A 24029-nucleotide genomic window follows, 5' to 3' on the forward strand; every position below is an offset into this window, starting at 1 on the left:
ATATACTCTTTGAAAACTGTAAGTCAACTCTATATAAGGGCTAAAATCATGGAAAAAGTGAAAATCTGAAAATATACATAATGAAAAATTAGTAATTTTACGACCAAGTGATAATAAGGAACATTAAAGCAGAAGTGACTGAGGAAAATAGCTCTGAAGCATAAAAATCACATTAATGGAAAGTTCATGTAATGACAAATGTCTGTGTTTTAAGGAAACAAATATGTATGGTATGAATATCTGTTCATTCATTTAAGTAACACAAGGAAATTAATTCCACCTGAAGCCTTCTGTAGAATTTAGCCTTACATATTCAGTAGACAAGTTCTTTCTCTGACTGCTAAAACAGGCTTGTATAGGAACCATGAGAGGTTGAACTGAGAAGGAGCAGCTGTAGTACAGAAGATAATGAAAATCTCTGTATAAGAAGTGGGAGACAAAGGGGTATTTTAGGGCTTCCCTAGGGTTTCTCATTGATTCTTAGTTTAAAGTTCAAAAGGTTCCCAGAGAAAATTTTTCTCACAGATTATTCTGGTCCAAAACTATGCTAAGGACCAAAGTCACAGAAATCAGGGTGGCCTGTATTTTTATTGCCAAACTTACACCTAGGGTCATGAAGCCCCTTATGTCCACAAGCCCACCTAAACAATTTTAGGGCATTGCTGTATGGATGGCAGTTGATTTCTGAATAAGAATATATGTGTTTACCTTTTAAAATGTAGACAGGAGCCAAGAGTAGGATTATTCTTTTTTACATTTTGTATGTATTTCTAAGTTCATCAAGGACCACAGCTCTCTGTTATCCAAACAGATAACAGATAATATCCCAGCGGGCTGGGGTTGTGGCTCAGCAATAAAGTACTTGCCCTAGCACTAAAAAATAAATATTTAAAAAAACGTTAAGTCAAAATTTATTTTTCTTTTGTTCACATCCTTTCTCCTCCCATCAGTAAAATCATTACCAAATTCATGCTTCTTTTTTTTTATTAAACATTTATTTTTTAGGTGAAGTTGGACACAATGCCTTTATTTTATTTATTTATTTATATGTGGTGCTGAGGATTGAACCCAGGGCCTCACATTTGCTGGGCGAGCACTGTACTGCTGAGTTACAGCCCCAGCCCACTAAGTTCATCCTTCCAAAATAAAATTTTAACTTATTCCCTGTACTCCCACCCCACCTCTGCATTTCTGGCACCCTTTTCAGACATGTGTAATAAGTCCTCTTTTATCCTTAGCCCTCATTGGTCATTGTGATCCTGGCCTTTACTACTGTTCATTTCCTGGCTCTTATGTTCTCTTGCACTGCTCTTCTACATATATCCTCTCTGATTAAACAAGCTGGTTCCCAAAATAGTCATTATTAATTCCCTTCCTCTGACTTTACTTGCATACTCCTCCTACCCAACCACCATACTTCCTTCTCTCTCCTTTGGTCCTGTCCCTTCTGCAAATGACAGTCAAAATTCAGCTTATTTTATAAAACCAATCCCGACCCTCTTGGCAGGAGTTTTCTGGATTCTTTTATTGTATTTATTTTTTTCCACTTTTCATGGATTATTTTTTGCCAACATAGTCTGTAAATCTAGTGAGGTTTTAAGCTTCTTAAAGGTACCTGTCTAGGCCACATCTTTAGTTTCATGATGTTTGAAACACATTGTTGACTGTTTTGCATACCATTTATTTTGTCTTTAGGTTTACCATTGCTTGTTCAGAGAACAATTGCAAGAACTATTGTGTTACAAGAAAGTATTGGCAAAGGTCGATTTGGAGAAGTTTGGCGAGGAAAGTGGCGGGGAGAAGAAGTTGCCGTTAAGATATTCTCCTCCAGAGAAGAACGTTCATGGTTCCGCGAGGCAGAAATTTATCAAACTGTAATGTTGCGCCATGAAAACATCCTGGGATTTATAGCAGCAGACAATAAAGGTCAGTAAGATTTGCTTATCCTTACGTTAAATATAATAAAGTCTATATAAGTCTTTTTCCAGATATGACTGCAAAACATTGTCAAATTAGGTGAGAAATAGATGTTTACCATATAGATGAGACCTATTAACTGTCAAATACAATTTTATGACAACATGTTTCAAAATGTATAGAAGGTTTATAAAATATAGTCTATCAAAGAAAGCCATATACTTTGGTTATTTTAGTTCTGGACAGTTAGTTGATTATAGTCATAATATAGAAAAAATTTACAAATTTTGATTGCTTAAAATTTTGAGTAAGATAGGGATCAACTACTTGTTTCCTTTTAATTTCTTCTTGACTGGTATGGACAAGTCAGTATAGACCAGTGACCTCATTTATAGGAGGAGTAAAAATAACTTCTTGATGTATCCTATTGTCTAAGTTGTGTGGGGCAAGATTGGTCAACTTTTTAAGTAAACTTAATTAAACAGAAATGGTTTCTACCAAATTCCCTCACTTCTGGTGACCATGTGGACATTTTCTTGACCCTGTAGTGTGGTACTGAGGAAGTTTTATCAGTGGAGTCAGGATGAGTGATTACATTAGCAGGGACCTCACTTGCTTCTCCCACTTTCTTGGCTTCAGTACCCACAATTCCTACTTTTACAGCTTCTGTCAAAAGACTTCTGTTACAACTCAACTCTCAACCGTCCTAAACCTCAATCAAGTGTATTTTCCAGCTTTCCTGGTTTTTTGTTTTTGTTTTAAATGCTATCATTGTCTTTTGTGGCTTGGCCAGACCTGTAGTCATCTTTTCCTTCTTTCCTGTCCCCACCCCCTCCCTTTTTTTTTAAGCAGTATTTATTTCTTTAAAATACTGGCAGTGTATATTCTCAATTGGTAGTTATGAGTGATTTCTGTGATTTTTTTTTTTTGCTTCTTTGTATTTTCAAATTTATTTACAACAAGCATATGTTGTTTTGTCTTTTTAAAATTTTATTTATAGAACACTTTTAACATTTCAGAAAAGTGAAGCACAGTATATTAATTCCCCATCAACAATTATTAACTTACTGCCAATCCTTGATTTCTGATGCTACATACTTTCCCCTGATCAAATTGCGTGAAGCCAGTCCCAGATAATATATCTTTTCATCCATAAACATTTTCAATTCATATCTTTAAATTATGAGAAATCTACCGTTATACTTTTTAGAAAAAAGTAATGTCATCAAATATCCTTTCTGGTTCAAATCTGTAGTTACCTCCTAAAAACAACAACAGCAACAAAACCCCCACAATAGTTTATTCAGATAGGATCCCAAGTTCACGTATTGTCACATTGGGTTGATATTTCTTATACATCCCTTAAAATCCTTAGGTTTCCCCATCTTTTTTTTTTCTTTGCAGTTGGTTGAAGAAACTGGGTTGATTGTCCTGTGGGCTTACTATCATATTCTGTAATTTGGTGATTGAATTTCTGTAGTGTCTCTTAACTACTCTACATAAAACTGTCAATTAGATTTTGAATCTAATTAAGGCTTTATTGGTTTCCCCAAAATACATATCAGGTATATTATATACTTCCTATTGTATCACATCAGGAGGCATATAATGTTTGATAATGATAGGGACAGTGATGGATGTAAGCAGTGATTATCAGTGGCTATTATTCAGTATCAATTAATTTTAAAACAAAATCAGTTGACAAAAGCAGTAATCATAATCTGACCAGATCCTTAGTTTTTATTGTCCTCTGCCTTTGACCCTAATATTTAGCTCCTTCTCCACCTTTTTATTTATACACACACATACACTGGGGATTGAACCCAAGGGCACTTGACCCCTGAGCCACATCCCCAGCCTATTTTATAGTTTATTTAGAGACAGGGTCTTGCTAAGTTGCGTAGATCCTCACTAAGTTGCTGAGGCTAGCTTTGAACTTGCAATTTTCCTGCTTCAGCCTCCTGAGCCACTGGGATTACAGGTGTGTGCCACCATGTCTGGCCTCCCTCACCCTTAAAACAACTTTCTGTTTATTATATTGTCTGACTTTCTTAGTTTATTCTTATATCTTAATAGTTGTTTCCTTCTCTCAAAGTCTTACTTTCCTTACTGATTCATAAGACAAATAGTAGTTAATTACTGCTATAAAGGACTTAACTTACATTCATGGTTTCAAGGTCTATCATAGTAGTGACTCTTTAAATCTTCATTTTGAAGCTTAAGCCTGTTAGACATGTTTCAAGTTGCAAACACATGAGCACAAATTGCTGGGGCCGCTATGCCTTGAACTTTTCTTTTCCTGTTGAAGTGGATGCTGTCACCTGGTGGTCACCATGGGAAGTAGCTGACCCTACTGGCTCTTCCCTTCTTTCCCCTCTTTTCCCCTTCTTTCTTTTTTGTCAGGGTTTAATGGTCTTTGTTCAGAACCTAGCCTTTCCCACCCCAATTCCCTTTTTCTTTTTCTTCATCCTCCTAATTCAGTTAATTCCACCTGAGACTGCTCTTTCTATTCACAGCCTCTTACATAACCTTCCTTCTGCCTCTGGTTAGTTACCTCAGAAAATCTCCCCTTTTCATCTACCAGTGTTCCTCTATTTCTTATGTTTGTGAGTGTTTCAGAATTCAGTTATAGTTAATGGCATGCTGCTGATATGCCTTTATCAAGGAAAAGAACAGACATAAGTTTGGATAGTCAGTTTATAGTTTTTGAAGAATAAGTTAATCAAAAACTAGTATCATGAATCTCTTAAGTCCTTTTAAAGCTGAAAAATCCTCTCCAAAATCTGGGGCGTTCCCATCTCCTTCCTTAATCTCTTTTCATTAATATTGCTTTTCAGAAAGTAACAATCTTCAAAATAAAGAAGTTATTTTATATCAATTTGGGGCATTTTCTTCTTTCTATAATTTGTAGGGGACAAAATAGCACATTTTAAGCTCTCATGTGCCAAGCAATATACTAATTGCTTTAAAAAAAAAATGTAGTACTGTGTTCTGTTTTTCTTTTTTAGTCTTTTTAGCACAAAGTACCATATTATTCTTGTATAAAAGTAAATAGAGAGGCCCATTGGTTAAGAGGGGGGATAGTAGAGGATAGGAAAGGTAGCAGAATACAACAGTTACTAATATGGCATTATGTAAAAATGTGGATGTGTAACCGATGTGATTTTGCAATCTGTATTTGGGGTAAAAATGGGAGTTCATAACCCACTTGAATCTAATGTATGAAATATGATATGTCAAGAGCTTTGTAATGTTTTGAACAACCAATAAAAAAAAAAGAAAGAAAGAAACTTGTTTGAGGTTGTGTAATGGATAACAGACAGGTCCTAGATTTCTAGCCCAGGTCAGAATGACTCAACGGTTTGTCTTTTATTGAACTGTACTGTGTTTTAAAAGTTGTAAAGCTTTTTGTTTTGTTTTCCTTCATGATTTGATCAAATATACAACTTTCCAGTTACTTCCAGGTTAAATAACTCTTATGGGATAGTCTAACCTAGGAGCCACCTAGTATTAAATCTGTTCCTGTGAAAAAACACATTTTCAAATCCATGTTCAGCTTACAAAAGAACTCCTAGAATCCACGTTCCTAACTGTTCAGGTTTAAAATCACTTTGTATATTTCATTCAGTCCCAACCTTTTCAGTTTTCCTCTTCCAGACATTTTAATTTTCATCTGAACTTCCTGTGTTTCAGAGGTACCACTCATTTTGTTTTTCTGAGCCAGCAACCTTGGAGCCATAATCATATTGTCTGGCATTTTTTGTGAAATATATACTCTATTCTGTCACTAAAGCTATGTCTCTTCTCACTGAAACTTATTTCAGTTTTGTTTTATACTATTTTTTTTCCCCACTGTGGCCACACGGGGCTTACAGAGCTTTTCATCTCCTTCCCTCACTATTGCCCTCCTTTTTTCCTTCCAGAAATAGCCATTGAACGTCTAATCTGATCCAAGTATTCTTCTAGGTATGTATAGAACTCAAGAAAGTCACCACCTGTGTCTCTTAAATGAGATTAATTATCCTTGCCTTATCTCAAGAGTAGGGGACTTAAAGAGTGAAAGCACATGACAAGCTGAATATACAGGAAATACAAACCTGAGGTGGCATGATATTGCAATTGTATGGTTCAGAATTAAGAATAAAAGGTAGTAATTTCATATTTTAAAATTTTTGAGTAAATCTCAAATGTTCTAGAGGCAACTGAAACACATTATTCTGTTTTGCAGACAATGGTACATGGACTCAGCTCTGGCTGGTGTCAGATTATCATGAGCATGGATCCCTTTTTGATTACTTGAACAGATATACAGTTACTGTGGAAGGAATGATCAAACTCGCTCTGTCCACAGCAAGCGGTCTTGCCCATCTTCACATGGAGATTGTTGGTACCCAAGGTAACTCTTCAAACAAACAGTTTAATGTCTATTTAAAACTAGAAGTCGGCCTAACTGAAGATATTTGAAATGAAGTTTTAGATGAGAAATCCTTTTCTGTTAGAAATCTCAGAGTTAGGAAATTTGTTTAGAGATTCTCTACTCATTTTAACAACACTGATATTTTTTAAGTTCTTAAAGGTAGCATTCAGTTTTTGTTTTTTTGGGGGGTTACCAGGGATTGAACTCAGGGGCACTTGACCACTGAGCCACATCCCCAGCCCTATTTTTTGTATTTTACTTAGAGACAGGAACTCACTGAGTTGCTTATTAGCACTTCACTTTTGCTGAAGCTGGCTTTGAACTCGTGATCTTCCTGTCTCAGCCTCCCATGCCGCTTTGATTATAGGCATGCACCACTGCACCCAGAAGCATTCAGTTTTATTTACAATTTTTGAGGATCTTAGTTCTAGAATTCAAGCCTCAGAATATATTCTTTTATGTAGTATCAAATGGAATATGAAAGTGCTTTTTAAACACCAACATGCTATATACATTGTATCTGGCCATCTAATAATTATATTTGATCCTTAGATTAGGAGACTGAATGAAATAGTTTAATAGTTGACAAATTAAATACTAAGTTTTAGTTAGGGAGTTTCACTCCTCCCTCAAATCTTAAAACAATCTGTTCCTTATTATATTCTGTGAGCCTAGACTTTCTTTGTTTTTCTTATTTCTCAAAGCTGTACTCTCCTTACTGATTTGTATGAAGGCTCTAAGTCTATAAAAAATAACTTTATGTCATGGTATTTGTGTCCTGTAGGCTATCAGAGGCTGATAGAGCTCTGTGCTCAAGCTGCTATCCATTCACTACCTGGTGGCTTGCCTACTCTTCTGTTCGCATCTCTGCCAGCCCCATCTGTGTAATTACTGATTATAACAACTTTTTGAGTTATAATTCACACATCCCACAGTTTTGTCCATTTAAAGTGTACAATTCATTGGTTTTTAAAGTACTCACACAGTTGTGCAGCCATCACCACAACCATTTACTACATCTTCATCACCCTGTAAAGAAACCCTGTCCGCTATTAGCAGTCTTTCTCTTTTAACCCCCAAACTCCTTAGTCTTGGCACTCATCTGCTTTCTGTCTCTATAGATTTGCTTATTCTGGGCATTAGTTATATAGATGGAGTCTTATAATATGTGGTCTTTTGTGAATGTCGTTTTTTTACACTTAGAATGTTTTCAAGGTTCACCTATATTATAGCATATATCAGTATTTCATTCATTTTTATGACTAATATTCCATTATATGGATATATCACATTTTGTGTGTTCATGATGAACTTTTGGGTTGTATCTGATTTGGACTATAATAAATAATAATATAGTGACCGTTAGTGTACAAATTTTTATGTAGATGCATTTTTTAATTATCCTGGGTAGGACTTGAATAGCTGAATCATATGGTAACTACTTAATGGCTTGAGGAACTGCCAGACTGTTTTTCCTCCACTATTCTAATCTTCCTGCCATCAGGGTTCTAGATTTTCCACATTGTAATGATTGTTTTTTAATAGCACCTTTTCTAGTAGTTGGTATTAAAGATAGCATATTTAGTATTGTATTCTTTCCAGGAATGATAGGCATATGATCTACATGTTTGGTTCCTGAACTAGAAGAGCAATTTATAGACTGTAGTTCTCGTAAAGAATGCACAAGATACCAACAAACTGACAACTTTTTTCACAACCCCAGTCTTTGAATTGATAGACTTTTATTGTTTGAGTATCAATTTTTGGAGCATATTATTATCTCCATTTCCTTTAAAGAAATGTAATTCCAACCAACTTTGGGTATAATGCTTCAGTTGAGGTTATTTAATACTCCCCTGAGTATGGCAGGTGATGGGACTGAAATGCTTTCATACTGGGCAGAAGGAGACGTTTTTGGTATTACTTCTTAAGCAGTCATTTTTAATTTTTGGGTTATTCAGGAAAACCAGCTATTGCTCATAGAGATTTGAAATCAAAGAATATCTTGGTGAAGAAGAATGGAACATGCTGTATTGCAGACTTAGGACTGGCAGTAAGACATGATTCAGCCACAGATACAATTGATATTGCTCCAAACCACAGAGTGGGAACAAAAAGGTATACTTGTGAATAAATGATATTTAATCTCTCCTGAAATCTATTTCTTTTCCATCTCCTTATTTGTATATACGTATCTTTTTTGAAACTGGAACTTGTACTTATTAGATTACCCACAGGTAAGTCTCATGGACTTACCTTCTCTGAAGCCAATGTCACCTGACTTTAAAATGATGCCTGCTGATGAAAGGCAGCCCTTTCTGAAAATATCATTAGTTATGTTAATTATAATAATGGTAGCTAATGTTTATGGGGCACCTACTATGTGGCAATCATCTTAATAGGTGTTTTACACATATTGCCTCATTCAATGCCCTCAAATGAGGTGCTGTAGCTATATGCCTTTCTCTCTTCCTTAGAACTTTTTGCATGTACTGTTTCCTAGAACATACTTTCCCTGACTGCTTCCTTAACTTCCTTTCTCACAGGAAGCCTTTTCTAGTCCTCACTACTCTTAAGTATCCCTGATAAGGGCACTTATAGCCCTTACCTCATTAAGTTGTAACTATCGGGTTTTTTTTTGTTTTTTTGTTTTTTTTGTCTATATGTAACATTGGATTGTAAGCTTCTTGAGAGCAGTCTTGTATCCCCAGCATCCATCACGTTACCTAGTATGTGGTAGGTCCTTAATAAATATTTGTTGAGTCCATGAGTTCTCAAAAGAACCTAATTTGGTAGGCACCATTACCATTAATTCAGAGGTGGGGAAACCACCTCCTGGAAGTTATGTGACCAACTTCATGTATATGGTAACCTAAGAGCTGAGATTTTTGCCCCAAAAGCCCTTCCTCTATATATGACATCATGTTGTCACAAATGTTTCTTCAAAACTATTGCCTTGACCTTGAAGAGAGCTAGCAGTTTTAGTCTATCTAAATTGTACTTATGATTTCTAGATTCATAGAGGGTATTCAGAACCCTCTCCTAGGTAAGTGATTGCTATAAGCCTTCACAGGTCTGATCTGTAACTTTGACAGGGCTTTTGAAACTTTAGAACCCTGTACGGTAGCATCAGTATGAAGACTGCCATTCATTTCTGTTATTTTGTTTCCTGGAGTATGTCCCTACCCTTTTCATCTTCTTTTAGTGAGTAGACTTCCAGATAAAAATACATATTCCCAGGGTTGGGGATGTGGCTCAAGCGGTAGTGTGCTCGCCTGGCGTGCATGCGGCCCAGGTTCGATCCTCAGCACCACATACAAACAAAGATGTTGTGTCCGCCGAAAACTAAAAAAATAAATTAAAAGAAAATACATATTCCCTATACAATATACAAGGTGGTGTATATTAGTGTATTTATTAAGTCATACCTATTATATGTGTGTCTTCCACTGGAAGCCAAAATCAGAAGACAGATAGCATGAAACTGCAGTTTCAGCATTTTGTGGGATTTAGTTGACATCATTAATTTGCAAACCAGTGCAGATATTTAATATTTTTCTTGAGTCTAGTATGATCTCAGTTATGTAATATTGTGTGTATGTGTTTTTGTATAGAGAGAGGTCTGAAATAGTCTTCAACTAAACATTTACACTGTGGTAGGAAGGAGATGAGGTTTTGCACTTGGTACTTTGTTTACTTGGGGAAATTTTTATAAATGTGAATCATTTTTAAAAGCAGAACTTTGCTAAAGAGGGGAAAAATTAATAATGAGTTTGTTTTATTATTTTATTTTGAGGGATAAAAGAAAATGTGTGAAACTGTTAAAAAATGATGTTGCTACCCTTCAATAAAATGAAATGTCAATTTCTCTTTTAGGTACATGGCCCCTGAAGTTCTAGATGATTCCATAAATATGAAACATTTTGAATCCTTCAAACGTGCTGACATCTATGCAATGGGCTTAGTGTTCTGGGAAATTGCTCGACGATGTTCCATTGGTGGTAAATTGCTCTCCCTTCTCCCAACAGTTTGTCATGAACAGAAGTTGTTCAAGAATTGCCTTCTTTTTTATTGAATGAAATTCTGTAGTCAACAATCTGATAGGTGATCACTGAGAGTACCAGAGCAAACAAAGAAGGTAAAACCTGGACCGAGGGGAATGACATGACATGCCAGTGCCCAGCTTTACCTAGTATCTTCCTTTTCCTGTTTCTATTTGAATTTTGGGAAGCATCAGAACCGAACCCCTTGTTATCCTGGACTGTAATATTTAGAATGGAGATTGGCTTGGGAGGCCACCCAAAGAAGCTGTTTCTAGCATGTATCTGGATCAAACTTCTTTTTCTTGAGATTATGGTTATTTTTTCCAGCTTAAATACTGGAGATAATGCAGTTGCTATCATGTTACATTATTTTTTAGAGTAATATAATTTTAACTTTTAGGTTTCACTTTAGATTAAACAGTTGTTAGTGTTTATGCAAGAAATAGTCTCTTAGACTTGGGGTCCAGGCTTGACTAAGACCTAGGAGGACCTGAGGTCTTTGTGGCAGTGAGGGACAGAGTATGTCTTGGTATTATAGCAAATAGGACATGTTATTTAAAGATGCAAGTAGCAAAAGGGACTTATACTTCATGCTTGCCTTGTAGAATTCATATCTTACTGAGAGAGTAGTACCTGTACCCAGTAAGATACTGTGTCCTCATAGAATGAAATCTCATTTAATATACAGTACAGTTATAGGGGAAAATGTTAATCTAGTCATCATGGCTCATAGTTAATCATTATTAAAAATGTCCTTTGCCAATCTCACTGCAGTGTTGAATTTCAAGGTATGGGCTCGTTCTCAGGGAGATGAATTGTTGATACATATATGGATTTAAAGTAGAGTAAACTGTGAGCCTTATTCTACATACCTGATTTAGTAATGGGAAACTGTTATAGACATCTTAGGAGAGACTTCTAATGGTTTGGCATTAGCTAAATAAATTCTTAAAAACAGACTTTTTTTTTTTTTTTTTTGCCCATATAGGAATTCATGAAGATTACCAGCTGCCTTATTATGATCTTGTACCTTCTGATCCGTCAGTTGAAGAAATGAGAAAAGTAGTTTGTGAACAGAAATTAAGGCCAAATATTCCAAACAGATGGCAGAGCTGTGAAGTGAGTATTGATTTTTAATATAAGGCCCTTTTCTAAAGCTTCTGCTTAGTAAGTGGAAATTTGCTACTTTTCTTTAAGGAAAGCAGACAAGAATTCTCTTTTCTTTTTTTCATAATAGTTAGACCATGGGTAAAAATAGAATAATTTGGTTTTCTGTTTTCAATTTTAAACACATTTAAAAAGACCATGGAGTACTGCAGTAGCCACCAGCCTATCAGAACATTGTTAGATCTGCCAAATGAAGGAAGGCACCTGCTTTTTAAATGAAAGCCTCCTTTTAGCCAGGGCAGCCAAGAATATTGCTTTGAGTACGGGACAAGAATTAAGAGACCTGGATTCTAGAGAAGCCTGCTCCTGTTTCATAGTTGGACTTTGGGCAGACCAGTTCGCTTCCCTGGAACTGAAAGTCCCTTTGTAAAATGGGGAACTTGGATGAGGGGATTGCAAAGCAGCTTCAGAAGAATTTGCATTTTGGTCATCTGCTTGCCCAGATGACTAGGACTTTGGGGAAAATGGCTTCCATCAGTGTCAGAGCCTCTCATCTTCAGCTATTACAAAAAGTTTTAAATGTTTTCTTAGTTGTAAATTTAAAGAACTCATGGTTCAAATTGTGTTGAATCTCTTCAAAATTGCCAGCCATTACTGTTGTGATATTAGTGAAGCAGGGCATAGCTTTCCAGGTGTGAAGTTGTAGAGCTTAGGAAGAATAAAAAGCTAGTTACTTCGTAGGCTAATTTTACATCTTAGAATAATGTAAGACTGCACATAGCCTTTGTTATCAAAAGAAAGTGCTATCTCCAACAAAATGATATGTCCAGCCCAGAAAAGAGTTGGCTTTTGACATAGTGTAACAAATGAGTTTCTTTTTAAAATTGCTTCTGGGTACTGCAAATTATAGACTAGATGTATTCATACACTCTAATAATTAGAGTGAGTATTTTTAAATGATTTTTAAGTATGAAGAAAAGTCAGTTAATATTAACACATAATTTACATTTACTATCACATCAACTAAATCAATATGATCACTGTCATTTTAATTTTTTTCTCGATTTCTTTAGCTTACTAACTTATTGCTAGTTCGATCCTTTACTTTTCTGAGTTTTACAAATTTCTTCTTGATAGTTTCATTAATGAAACTCATTCTCTTTGCAGTCTGGACTGGTTGCTCTCAAGACCCAACTGTGCCGCTTTCGTCTTGGGATAACCCTCATTTTTCATATTGGAAATCCCTTTGCCTTTTATATTGAATCCTCCTTCCTGGATCTCATGTCTTCCTATTTTTGGTTTATTCATTTACTCTGTTCTTTCAGGTCTCTGTTCAAATTTTGCCTTGTCAGGGAGACATTATCTTTCTACCTATTTAAAATAGCACCCTCCTTTCTGACATTTTATCTCTAAATTATTTCTTTCCTAACACTTACTACTATCTGACTGGCCACGTATTTTATAGTAGTTTGTCCTTCCTTTTAGGACAAGGGTTTTGTCTATCTGTTCACTGCTATATTCCTAGCATCTAAAAATGATATCTGGTATATATAGTAGGTATTCATTAAATATTTTTTGAGTATGTGCTGGCACATGGTTCCTTTTAATTTGGAAATAGATGTTCTTTTCTAGGAAAAGTTTGTGAGGTTGCTTTCTCCTATTTTCCTTTCTTCTGTTTCTTTAGTTTTCATTACTTGAATGTTAGATCTCCTGAAGAAACCCTCTCATTTTCTTTCAGAATTTCTCATTCATTAGTTGAGTCCTTTTTTTTTTTTCCTTCTTTGTGTCCTGGGAAGTTTATCAGGTTCATCTTCCAGTTTCCATTCTGTTATTATATTTATGCTCTTATATTTTAATTTCCAGGAGCACTCATTTATTCTCTGAATGTTCCTCCTGTTCATTAGTAGACATTAGAGGAAAACATCTAATATGAAGTACCGGGACTGAAAGAAACACTGGGGAGAATGTAAAGCAATTTTGAGTAAAGAGACTATGGAGAGAAAATAAAGTGTGAAGCCAATCAAAAACAACTGTCAATGATAGATACAATATCAGTATTTTATCTTTTTAAGGATAATAATAATTTTGTTTTTGTTTTTTGGTACTGGAAATTTAACCTACTTCATGCATGCAGGGCAAGCTCTCTATCACTGAGCTACATTCCCAGCCCCTAATGATTGATTTTTTTATATATATACTCTCTCTCTCTCTCTCTCTCTCTCTCTCTCTCTCTCTCTCTCTCTCTCTCTCTCTCCCCAGTTTTTTTTTTTTTTGTCTCAGTTTCTCCATTTCATGTTACTTTCCTCAAATGTATGATCATACTTCTTTCATGTTTAAAAAGGTATGGGAAACTGTACATGTGAATGGAGCTTATTCACTGCTCTTTAGGTGATCTCACTGGGTTGCTTCCTTGGGAAATTATTGATTCTGTCTCTTTAGGTCTTTCTTCTTAAGCTACACAGATTTCCAGAAAAGATTCTTGCAATCTCCTGCATGGAAGAATTTGTACATAGGGACTACCCATGTTTCTGGGAAGAAACTTATGGTCTTAGCATTCAGTATGTTTCCAGTATGAAACTTCTGCCTTCCATGTTCCTCAAGCTGGAAATCTGTTTTTTTCTCTCAGATTTAAAACAAAATAAAACAAAACATAGGCAATACCTCTAGTTTTCTGCTGGAGTAGAGGTGGGCAGCCACCTGCCCAGGTTATGGGGGATGGAGCAGGTACCTGGGTTCTAACACTTTGAACTGATCCTCCCCCTGCCTTTTTTTTTTTTTTAATCCTGAACTTCATCCTAGAGGTATTTCATGCAGTGAACATGCAGTGAATTTCTCAATTTTGGGGAGACTCTAGGTGAGTCAAGTTCCTGCTTTGCCTTCTGGAGCACTGGTTTAGGATTCAGCCTTTTTAGATCTGCCAAGTAGTTATCCCTTGCTCATCTGCTTTCCAACTGTTGGCATCATTACCCTATAGATAGAAAGTTAGGACATTTTCATTCATTTTCTATTACAAATAATGCCCTCCAAAACTTGTACATATGTCATTTCAAAGGAGATTTTGTAGGTAAAGATGCCTTTCCTGGCCAAGTGTGGTGGTGTGTGCCTGTAATCCCAGCTACTTAGGGGGCTGAGGCAGGAGGATCATAAATTTAAGACTAGCCTGGGCAAGACCCTTGTTTCAAGAAATTAAAAAGAGGCTGGGGATGTAGCTCAATGGTAGAATGCTTGCCTAACATGTGCAAGGCCTTGGGTGTCGTCCCCTCTGCCCAAGTAAGTAAATAAATAACTGATCTAGATGGATGGAAAAGTCGTGCATGCATTAATTATTTTTCTTATATTTTTTTCTTAGGCCTTGAGAGTGATGGCTAAAATCATGAGAGAATGTTGGTATGCCAATGGAGCAGCTAGGCTGACAGCCTTACGGATTAAGAAGACATTGTCACAACTCAGTCAACAGGAAGGCATCAAAATGTAATTCTACAGCTTTGCCTGAACTCTGCTTTTTTCTTCAGATCTGCTCCTGGGTTCTCGTTTGGGAGGTCAATTGTTCTACCTCACTGAGAGGGAACGGAAGGATATTGCTTCCTTTTGCAACAGTATATAAGATTGATTAAAAACTTCCCAGGATTCTTTGGACCCAGGAAACAGCCATGTGGGTCCTTTCTGTGCACTATGAACGATTCTTTCCCAGGACAGTTATAAAATGTTGTGTAGTCTATCTTTATTTTTGATTAACAAAACTTGTTTTGTTTTTTTTTTAAAGAATATTGCTGGTCTTAACTTTAGGTAACTCTGCTGTGCTGAAGATCATATGTAAGGTTAAAGGAACTGGATTGTTGGGTTATATGAAACATTTCTTATTTTTAAAGAAAGTGATTTACTCCTGGTTAGTACATTCTCAGAGGATTCTGAACCACTAAAGAGTCTCCTTGATTCAGACTTTGAATGTACTGTTCTATAATTTTTCAGGATCTTAAAACTAATACTTATAAAACTCTTGAGTCTAAAAATGACCTCATATAGGGATGAGGAACATAATTTATGCAATTGTATTTTGTACACTGTTGTTCTTTCACATATTCAGAACATTACATGCCTTCAAAAGGGATTGTACTATACCAGTAAGTGCCACTTCTATGTCTTTCAAATGGAAATGAGTAGAATTGCTTAAAGTTTGTTTGTTAAATCCTATAGTGTTTGAATTTAAAAAGTTTATTTATCTGGGTAACCCAGACCTTTTCTATTTTGTTTTTTGGAAGGGTTTTTGTGATATGTCATTGGGTATTCCATTTTGAAAATGCCTTCTCCTACCAAAATGTGCTTGAACCACTAAAGAAATGCAGTGTCATGAAATCAGTTGTTCCATGGTCATGTTGGAGTAATCTCACCTCTAGCTTTTGCAGTTGAGTTGTGTGGTCTGAGTGTACTTTAAACATTCAAGCGGCACTCGAGATGCTCACAGTGCTTTAACTTAATCTTGATAGCATTCTGACTCATTTTCTATAAGGGAAAGTTTGTCTAGCTCTTGTGAGAAGTTGTGTGGTATTCTGTAAGCCATTTTGTTCTTTATTTGATCAAAGACAGTGTTATTTTTTTAAGAAATGAATTACATTTAAATTAGAATATGGTTGATGTTAAATAATAGACCTTTTTCTAGGAAGGCAAATGTAGTAATAATTTGAATAGACAACAGATGGGTACAACAGTCACATTTGTTTTGTAGGTGTAAGTGTTCAGTGGATTCCTGTTTTTGTGAGGTTAGAGTTAGTGTAGATTGGAGGTCTTGCTACACTTTAAGGAAGGCAGCTTTTAATTCAGTCTTTCCTTATCTCATACGTGCAGATATTGCAACTGCTTAATTTACATGGTTATATAATGAATTCAGTGCACCTTGATATTGGGAGAGCTGATAACTAATGGACACTGAGTAGGTTTTCCATTTTTAGATGTTTTCAGTCAAATTAAATGTTTAAAGTAAACTTTTCATGGTCTTCTCAAGTGAAGTTGGAACTATCTTGTAACAACTGGTTTTTACTTCTAGTACTGTAAAGTCTCTTTGTAGGGATTTTACAGTTTGCAGAGTCTTTCTTATCACTGTGATTTTATTCTGAGGGGGGAAAACTATCTCATAGCTAAGAGGGGAATTGACCTTGTAGTGCTGTCCCTGAGAAGAGGGTCACAATAACCTTCACAGTATTTTGGTCAGAAAGATTGTGGTTATTTACACTGAATGAGTTGCATTCTGATAATGTCTTCTCCTTATACATAGAATAAATTTGAAAGACTATTTGGTCTTAAAACCAAAGTAATTTTAGAATGAATGACATATTCCATAGGAACTTAGTGTAAATTTCATGTGTTTAAAAACATCCCGGGGAAAATGTGCTTAGAGGCTAATACTTTGACCACAAATTTGAGGGTTTTTTCCTGTAGTTACTATGATTTTATTGAAGTAAATGAATAATTTTGAGAGGTTTGTTTTTATAGTTGAGTTATATTACCTGTTTAATATTCTCTAGCTCTATGATCAGGTACTAGGTTTTCTTGTTTTTGTTTTTGTCTTGGCCTTTTCTAAGCTTACAAGATCTGCTTTATGAAATCCAGGGACCAACGCATTTTATCACAAAACTATTTTTATATAATTTTAAGAATATACCAAAAGTTGTTTGAATTAAAGTTATAATACATGATTTTTCACTTTCAAATAAGATAATCAACTTTTAGTAAAGATAACATCAAAAATTGAGTCATACTATTCTTGCCTAAGTGGATAAAATGTACTTTTGATGAATCAGGGAATTTTTTTTTAAGTTGAAATTTAGTTCTAAATTGAGTTTATATATTACTGCAGCTAATTTCTTTTTTGCCTAGGGACAGCTTGATGAACCCCAATTAAGTAATATTGAAAATGAAAGTAATATTAAAAGACGAGATAGGACATAACTTCAGATAAATTTGGCTGGAGTAATACTTGTGTCATTTAGAAACATAGTTCTTTGTTTATACTGCCTGTGCTAAATGCTCACCCTCCAAGATTTAGCAGGCTAAAAAATATCTTCTAGAAAATCACATCGTCTTGTCAGTACCTTGAGGAGTGAGAGTGGGAAAGAATGACATAATGGGGCGTCGACATCCCTGGTCCTTCCTCCCTATCTTCAGTTCTCTTTCTTCCAGCCTGCCTTCCTGCTGGCCACTGCTCCCTACCCTTTTGACTGGAGAGTCGCTTTTGAGACCTGGAGTGAGGTGGTTGATGAAAGTTGTGGAACATACTTCCATTTCCTTGAGTCACTGGATGTGGCAGGGATGAGTGGATGAGGCTTAGGATGTTCCTGCATTAATTTTAGCTAAGTAGAGTGACAGCAAGGTGGCAGCTGTGACAGAGTTGTGCCAGAGACAGTGGCCACTCATGTCCCTTGTAGGACAGTAAAGCCTGAAGAGCTGAGCCTGTAATTCTGCTGTAACAATAGTGCTCAAGAAGTGCCTTGAGTCAGTGAACAGTGCCACACCATTAAGAAATCCAGATTTCACTTCTTACTGTAAAATTTAAGTGGTCACTTGGCCAATTTGAAGTCCATGGGTGAGTTACTTTTTTTCCCCTCATGTTTGAGAAGTGTCAGAGACTTTTTGTAAAACAGATGAAAAAGTGCTGATTAACATGCACAACAAAATTAGTATCACATTAGCCATCAAAAGGTTGTTTTTATCCATGTACCGAAGAATGATTGTTAATCAACTGTTTTGTTTCTTGATTGTCACAGTGTTCTGGCTCCAAATGGTGGATACTCCAAATAAGGTTCTGTTACAGCAAGGCAGAAAATATTCAGTTTATTTTGAGATCCTAAAGAATAGGATAGCTCCACACATGTATTGCAGCTTCTGTGTTTTGGAATGCAAGAATACTTGTAGGCCCTCTCTCTGGGAATGCTGGACTCCTAAGACACCATGAGGACTGTCAGTACACTATTTTCAGTCCCATTATGCAATCTTATTTTTAAATGGAAACTTTTAAAAATATGATTAATAACATTCAACCTGTTACTTAAAATTTATGAACTTCAGTGAATTTGTTTTTATTTTTAACAAGATTTGTGAATTAAATATCATGAACCGTGTTTTGATATCCCTTTTTTCACGTTGTGCCAATGGAATAGGGTGTTTTATATTTCTTTATATGTCAAGGAGATGCTTCAAAATGTCAATTGCTTTAAACTTAAATTACCTCTCAAGAGACCAAGGTACATTTACCTCATTGTGTATATAATGTTTAATATTTGTCAGAGCATTCTCCAGGTTTGCAGTTTTATTTCTATAAAGTATGGGTATTAAGTTGCTAAATTCAAATGGTACTGTATTGTTTATATTTGTACCCCAAATAACATCATCTGTACTTTTTGTTTTCTGTATTTTATTGTATTTGTGCAGAATTCTTTTGACTTTATCAGTGTAGTCTCTGCGCTTTCAGATATGTACAGAAATGTCCATATAAATTTTCATTTAAGTTGAATGATCTTGAAAAGCCTGTAAAGAGGAGAGAAAACATAAACTGCATTTCCCCATAAGTTTTTTAATATTGTATATTGTATTTGTAGTAATATTCCAAATGAACTGTAAATAGAAAATAGAAGAGTGAAGCTTAAGTCCTAACACTACAGTAGAAAATGAAAGCAATGCAAATAAATTACTTTTTTTCCCAAGTGCCAGTGGCTGCAGTCTTTTCTGGAAGCTTGGGATGAATAAGCTTCCAAGCTCATTCAGTTTGTTTTCAAAATGCATTCAATTTCCTGAAGTTGCAGGACTGGGATGTCCCATTTCCTTGCTGACTGTTGCCTCTTAGTGACTCCCTCCTCCATCCCTAAAGCCAGTTGCAGTTGGTTGAATCCTTCACACATTTCCTTTCTCTGATCACCCTTTGGCCTCATCTCTCCTCTGCTTCTCTCTTCCATCATCTCTTTCTTTGCTTCTTGTGCTTTGCTCTTCTGCTTTTAAGGGCTCATGTTAGGATGGTCTTTCTAGTTAGTAACCTCAGTTTTATCTGCAAAGTCCTTTCACAGCAGTCCCAAGATTGGAGTTTGATTAAGTAATGGAGAATGGGAATCTACCTAACAGCAAATATGTTTTCTTTAAGTGGCATTAAGTCGCATAAAGCAATAAAACTATATTGTTGGCTTTACAACATAGATGTGATGTATAATGTGGCACAACAGAGGGCACAGGAGATGGAACAATACTGGAACAAGGGTTATTTTATTGGAATTAATCTGAGGAAGATTGTGATAAATTTTGACATTCATGCCAAGATAATTCAATTGGAGAAATGACAATCTTTTCAATAAATGGTGCTGGAACAGTAGGAACCTATATTTAAATAAGAAAGAGAGATCCTTACCTCTTTACCATTAGAGTAAAAGATTAGGAAACTATTTGCAAATTATATAAAAAGATTTGTTTTCAGAATATATAAAGCACTTTTGCAAATCAATAAGACAAATAGCCCAATTAAAAACTGCACCAAAGATTTGATAAGACATTTTCTCAAGAAAAAAAAAATGAATGTCCAATAAACAGTTCCTTATAAAGACTTAATGAAATTAAAACCACAAAAAGAAAACACACACATTAGGTTGTTTTTGTATTTTGTTTGCTTGTTTGTTTTGGTAACTCCCCAGAACCCAGAGGGGCTTACTCAATGAGCAACATCCCCCTTTTTGTTTTTTATTTTGAGACAGGGTCTCAGGTTCTTAGGGCCTTGCTAAGGCTGGCTTTCAACTCTTAATCCTCCTGCCTCAGCCTCCTGAGCTGCTGGGAGAACAAGAATGTGGCACTGCACCTGGCTAGAATGGTTATTTTTTAAAAAGAATACAATAAATACCAAGTGTTAGGGAGGCTGACAATAATTCCTCACACATCGCTGGAGTATCTAGTGGTATATATAGGCCCTTGGGAAAACAAATTGGCAATTCTTTAAAAAGTTAAATACGAACCTATTTTATGACCCAGCAATTCAGTTACTAGGTATCTATGCACAATAGAATTGCTAGATAAAGTTCAAGATGCCTAGTTAAATTTGAATATCAGATGAAGACCACATAATCGTTTAGTATAAATATGTCCCAAGTATTGAATAGGAATATACTTACACTAAAAAAAAATTGTTATTCATGTGACATTTAAATTTAATTGGGCATCCTGTGCTTTATCTTGCTGAATCTGGCAAGCTCTAATTCAAGAAAGATGAATATATAGGGTTGGGGATGTGGCTCGAGCTGTAACGCGCTCGCCTGGCATGCGTGGGGTGCTAGGTTCGATTCTCCACACCACATAAAAATAAAATAAAACATGTTGTGTCCACTGAAAACTAAAAAATAAAATATTAAAAAAAGATGAATATATGTTAAAGGTTTGTATGTAAATGTCATTATTTTTATGTATTATGAATAATGCTATAATCTAAATGTTCATCAGCTGGTGAATTGATGTAGAAAGCAGTATTAACTGAGTGTGGAGGTTCATGCCTGTTTAGTTACTTAAAAACTCAGGAAAAGGACTAGTGATTGAAAGGAAACTGGATGCAGGACTGACCATTCGGACACACCAAGGACGAAGCCAAAAGCAGATTTATTGTCTGACATCTGACAGGCTTTCTCACCTAGGGAGAAACAGCAGCACTTCCCTTTAGCCCTTGCTATTGCAGGTGGAGAGCAGGCTTCAAGACCCCAAAAACCACAAATGAAAACCGGGGGCAGGAGGGGTAAGTGCACTGTCATTAATTTCTTAGAACTGTCACCCCCTATAGATACTCAGAAAGTAGGCTAGCATCTGCAAGTGTCAGGGTGCAGGTGTGTGAAGGTGTCAACTTGTTTGTGAGTGGGCTCTTGCAGGAAGAGGAAGGGGTGTGCAGGGTGAGATGTCTGAGCAGAATGGAGTTAGCTTGACTTAACTGTTGGACCAGCCTATAGTTATGCTAACAGGCTAACAGTGGTCCTTTTTTTTTTGGTGGGTCTGGACATTAAACAGACAAAGAGATAGAGAAAAACTTCTGTTATTCTCTGAACTCCTTTAATTAAAAATAACCAGCATTCCAGGGTGCTATATTTTGGGGTGATAACCCCTGGACTTTACCATTATATGCTAAGTGGAAGAAGGAGAACAAAGAGACTGTACACAGGTGGGAGGGGACTTTTTCAGGTGATGAGTATATTCTAAAACTTGATTTGGGTGGTGGATGCACAACTCTATAAATTTACTATACATCATTCATTGTGCACAGGAAATGGTAGATTTTTACCGTGTGTAAATTATATTCCAAGAGACCTGTTAAAGAAACATAAAACTACTTTTTTGCCATTCTTCCCACCCCTCTGTTTTGTGCCAGTCAGACTGAGTAACTCTCCTGTTCCCCACACACCTGCTCCTTGCCCTCTGCTCAGGCTCTGCCCATTGCTGCGCTTCCCACTCCAGCTCCTGTGAATCCTCCCCTGGGCTCCCCCTAAAGGGAATTTCCTCTGAATTCCTGTCCAGCCTTGGTAGATCACAGATCCCCCACAGATTACCAAATCACTTGGCTCACCTTCTAACACCTTCTAATTGCACTTCATTGCCTGTGAATTAACAAAACAGGTTCAGTGATCACTTGGGTGTGGATCCTTGGGTTCTGAGAGAACCTGGCTTGTTTGGGGTGCTCTGTGAGAACTACAATACCACTTCTAGGGGGGCGTCTTCTGAATGGTTCCCCAACATGCTCTGATTCTGATGTCATATTGTAGACACGCTCCCCACCAAGCCCTTGCACTGTATTAATTTTTCATTCTTGCTGTTTCTGAGACTGTTGCTACAATTAGATACAAATGCCCGGAGATCAAGAAGCTTATCTGTATTTCCCTGAACCTTCTAGCCTGGCCCAGGACTGGGCTCAAAGCAGGAAGAAGCGCTCATTGAATGAATGAACCTCAGGTAAAGGAATCCTAAATAAATATGAACCCATCTGACAAGATGCTGCTATGGAGATGGACACTGGGTAGAATCAGAGTCCTTCACCACCAGGTAAGGGGTGAAGGTAAGGTCTTTATTAAACTGCTCATGAAGGCACGCCTCACCCTGGCTTCCCCTCCAGTCTTTTTGCCTTTTGTTTTGAGAGATTTTGTTTGTTTGCAGGGTGCTGTTTTGTTTTTTGCTTGTTCAATTGGGTGGCAGTGGTAGGTTCTCCATCAGAGTTCTTATTTCCTTCCTTCTTGCCCACGGATCACCGTTCACCTTGCTATTGTGAGCTTTTTATTTATTCCATGAACTACTTTCATTTTACTAGTTTGTATTTTTCTCATACTTGGTGTTTAAAATTAAAACAACAGCTCTCCTTAGTCAAAACCTTTAAAGAAAGATGAAAGTGTGGGACCTTTCTGGTTATTTAAATGAAAGAGCATTTTTACCTTCTTACTACCCTTTAGCATTGACTATATTACAAATTCCATACATGTTATTTGCCTCCTTATTTCTTTTCTCATATGTTCTCCCAAATAAAAAATGATTAGAATTCTTATTTCCATCATTCTCAGCCCAGCATATGAAGCTTAGTGTACCAGCTGAGTTGGGAAGTCTTTCCAGCTCTACTATTTTGTGATTTTAATATAGATTTTAATCTATATTTCTTTTTTTAAAAGAAAAAAAGTTAGTGAAGCCTGTTTTGATCTTATTGGGATATTTATATTTTCATTCTTTTACTTATAAAAAGAGCAAAAGTTTGGTTCATCAGACTGTAGGGCGTGAGTTTTGAATGAATGTGTTTTAAACATGGAGGTGTGATGTGGAAATCCAGGGCTTGCCAAACACAGGCTAGGTTTTGCAGGATGGCTCACCAAGTATGTAGTTTGAATCCTCTGGGACTCCTTGGCACCTTAGTTATGTTTGAGTCATTCCAGAAGCTTTTCTACTGGGATCTGTGACTCTGGGAAGGGTCCTTGCACAGAACCAAAGTAATAGAAGACACCAGTAAGTACCTGTTGAATACATGCATGTATTCTGAAGCCCTGGAATCTCAGTTCCCTTAGAAAAGCAAACATCCTTTCCAGAATGGAAGGTCACGTTGCCTGTTCATACATTTTCAGTGAGTAGGACAAATTCACTTTTTCGGTAACATAATGCTATTTTTGGAATCTAATCATTATTTAATTCTTTCTAGCAGAGCAAAATATGTCACCCTATTGCTTCTCCCCACACGTCCTCCTGGGTACCACATGCTAAGCCTTTGCCCTGACATAGCCCTGTCAGAAATTTGAAACCACGTCCCTTGGGTGGGCTTTTTAATGGGTGAACAGTCCCTGTTTCTTCAGCTGTGACCCATACTTTCCCAAGCATCTCTCAGGAAGACCCTGATTTCTTTCTCTGCTCTTGACCCAAGGTCCCTGGTGGAAGATAACCCAAATAACTGGTTTCTGAAGATCTCAGAAGGTAATATCATGTAAAAAACAAAAACTCTTTCCAGGTTAGCCTATTCTTCAGTACATCCTCAGTAGGTGGCAGTGTTGATCTTTCGTTGGTTTTTGGTCTGTGGA

The 24029-nt window shown here is 36.4% G+C and overlaps 1 protein-coding gene across 2 annotated transcripts in view; it reads left to right on the forward strand.

The window, feature by feature from the left end:
* Tgfbr1 (transforming growth factor beta receptor 1) overlaps nt 1-19178 on the forward strand; it is a 55298-nt gene extending 36120 nt beyond the window's left edge. For both annotated transcript variants that reach the window (XM_078047874.1, XM_078047875.1), the window contains exons 4-9: nt 1696-1926; nt 6146-6313; nt 8296-8452; nt 10211-10335; nt 11366-11496; nt 14834-19178. In XM_078047874.1, coding sequence (XP_077904000.1) covers nt 1696-1926; nt 6146-6313; nt 8296-8452; nt 10211-10335; nt 11366-11496; nt 14834-14959 — 938 coding nt within the window. In that variant the 3' untranslated portion in view covers nt 14960-19178. The remainder of the gene's footprint in view (nt 1-1695; nt 1927-6145; nt 6314-8295; nt 8453-10210; nt 10336-11365; nt 11497-14833) is intronic.
* Nucleotides 19179-24029: the final 4851 nt, after the last annotated feature.

This window comes from Ictidomys tridecemlineatus, chromosome 4, assembly GCF_052094955.1.
Source record: "Ictidomys tridecemlineatus isolate mIctTri1 chromosome 4, mIctTri1.hap1, whole genome shotgun sequence".
Taxonomy (NCBI): domain Eukaryota; kingdom Metazoa; phylum Chordata; class Mammalia; order Rodentia; family Sciuridae; genus Ictidomys; species Ictidomys tridecemlineatus.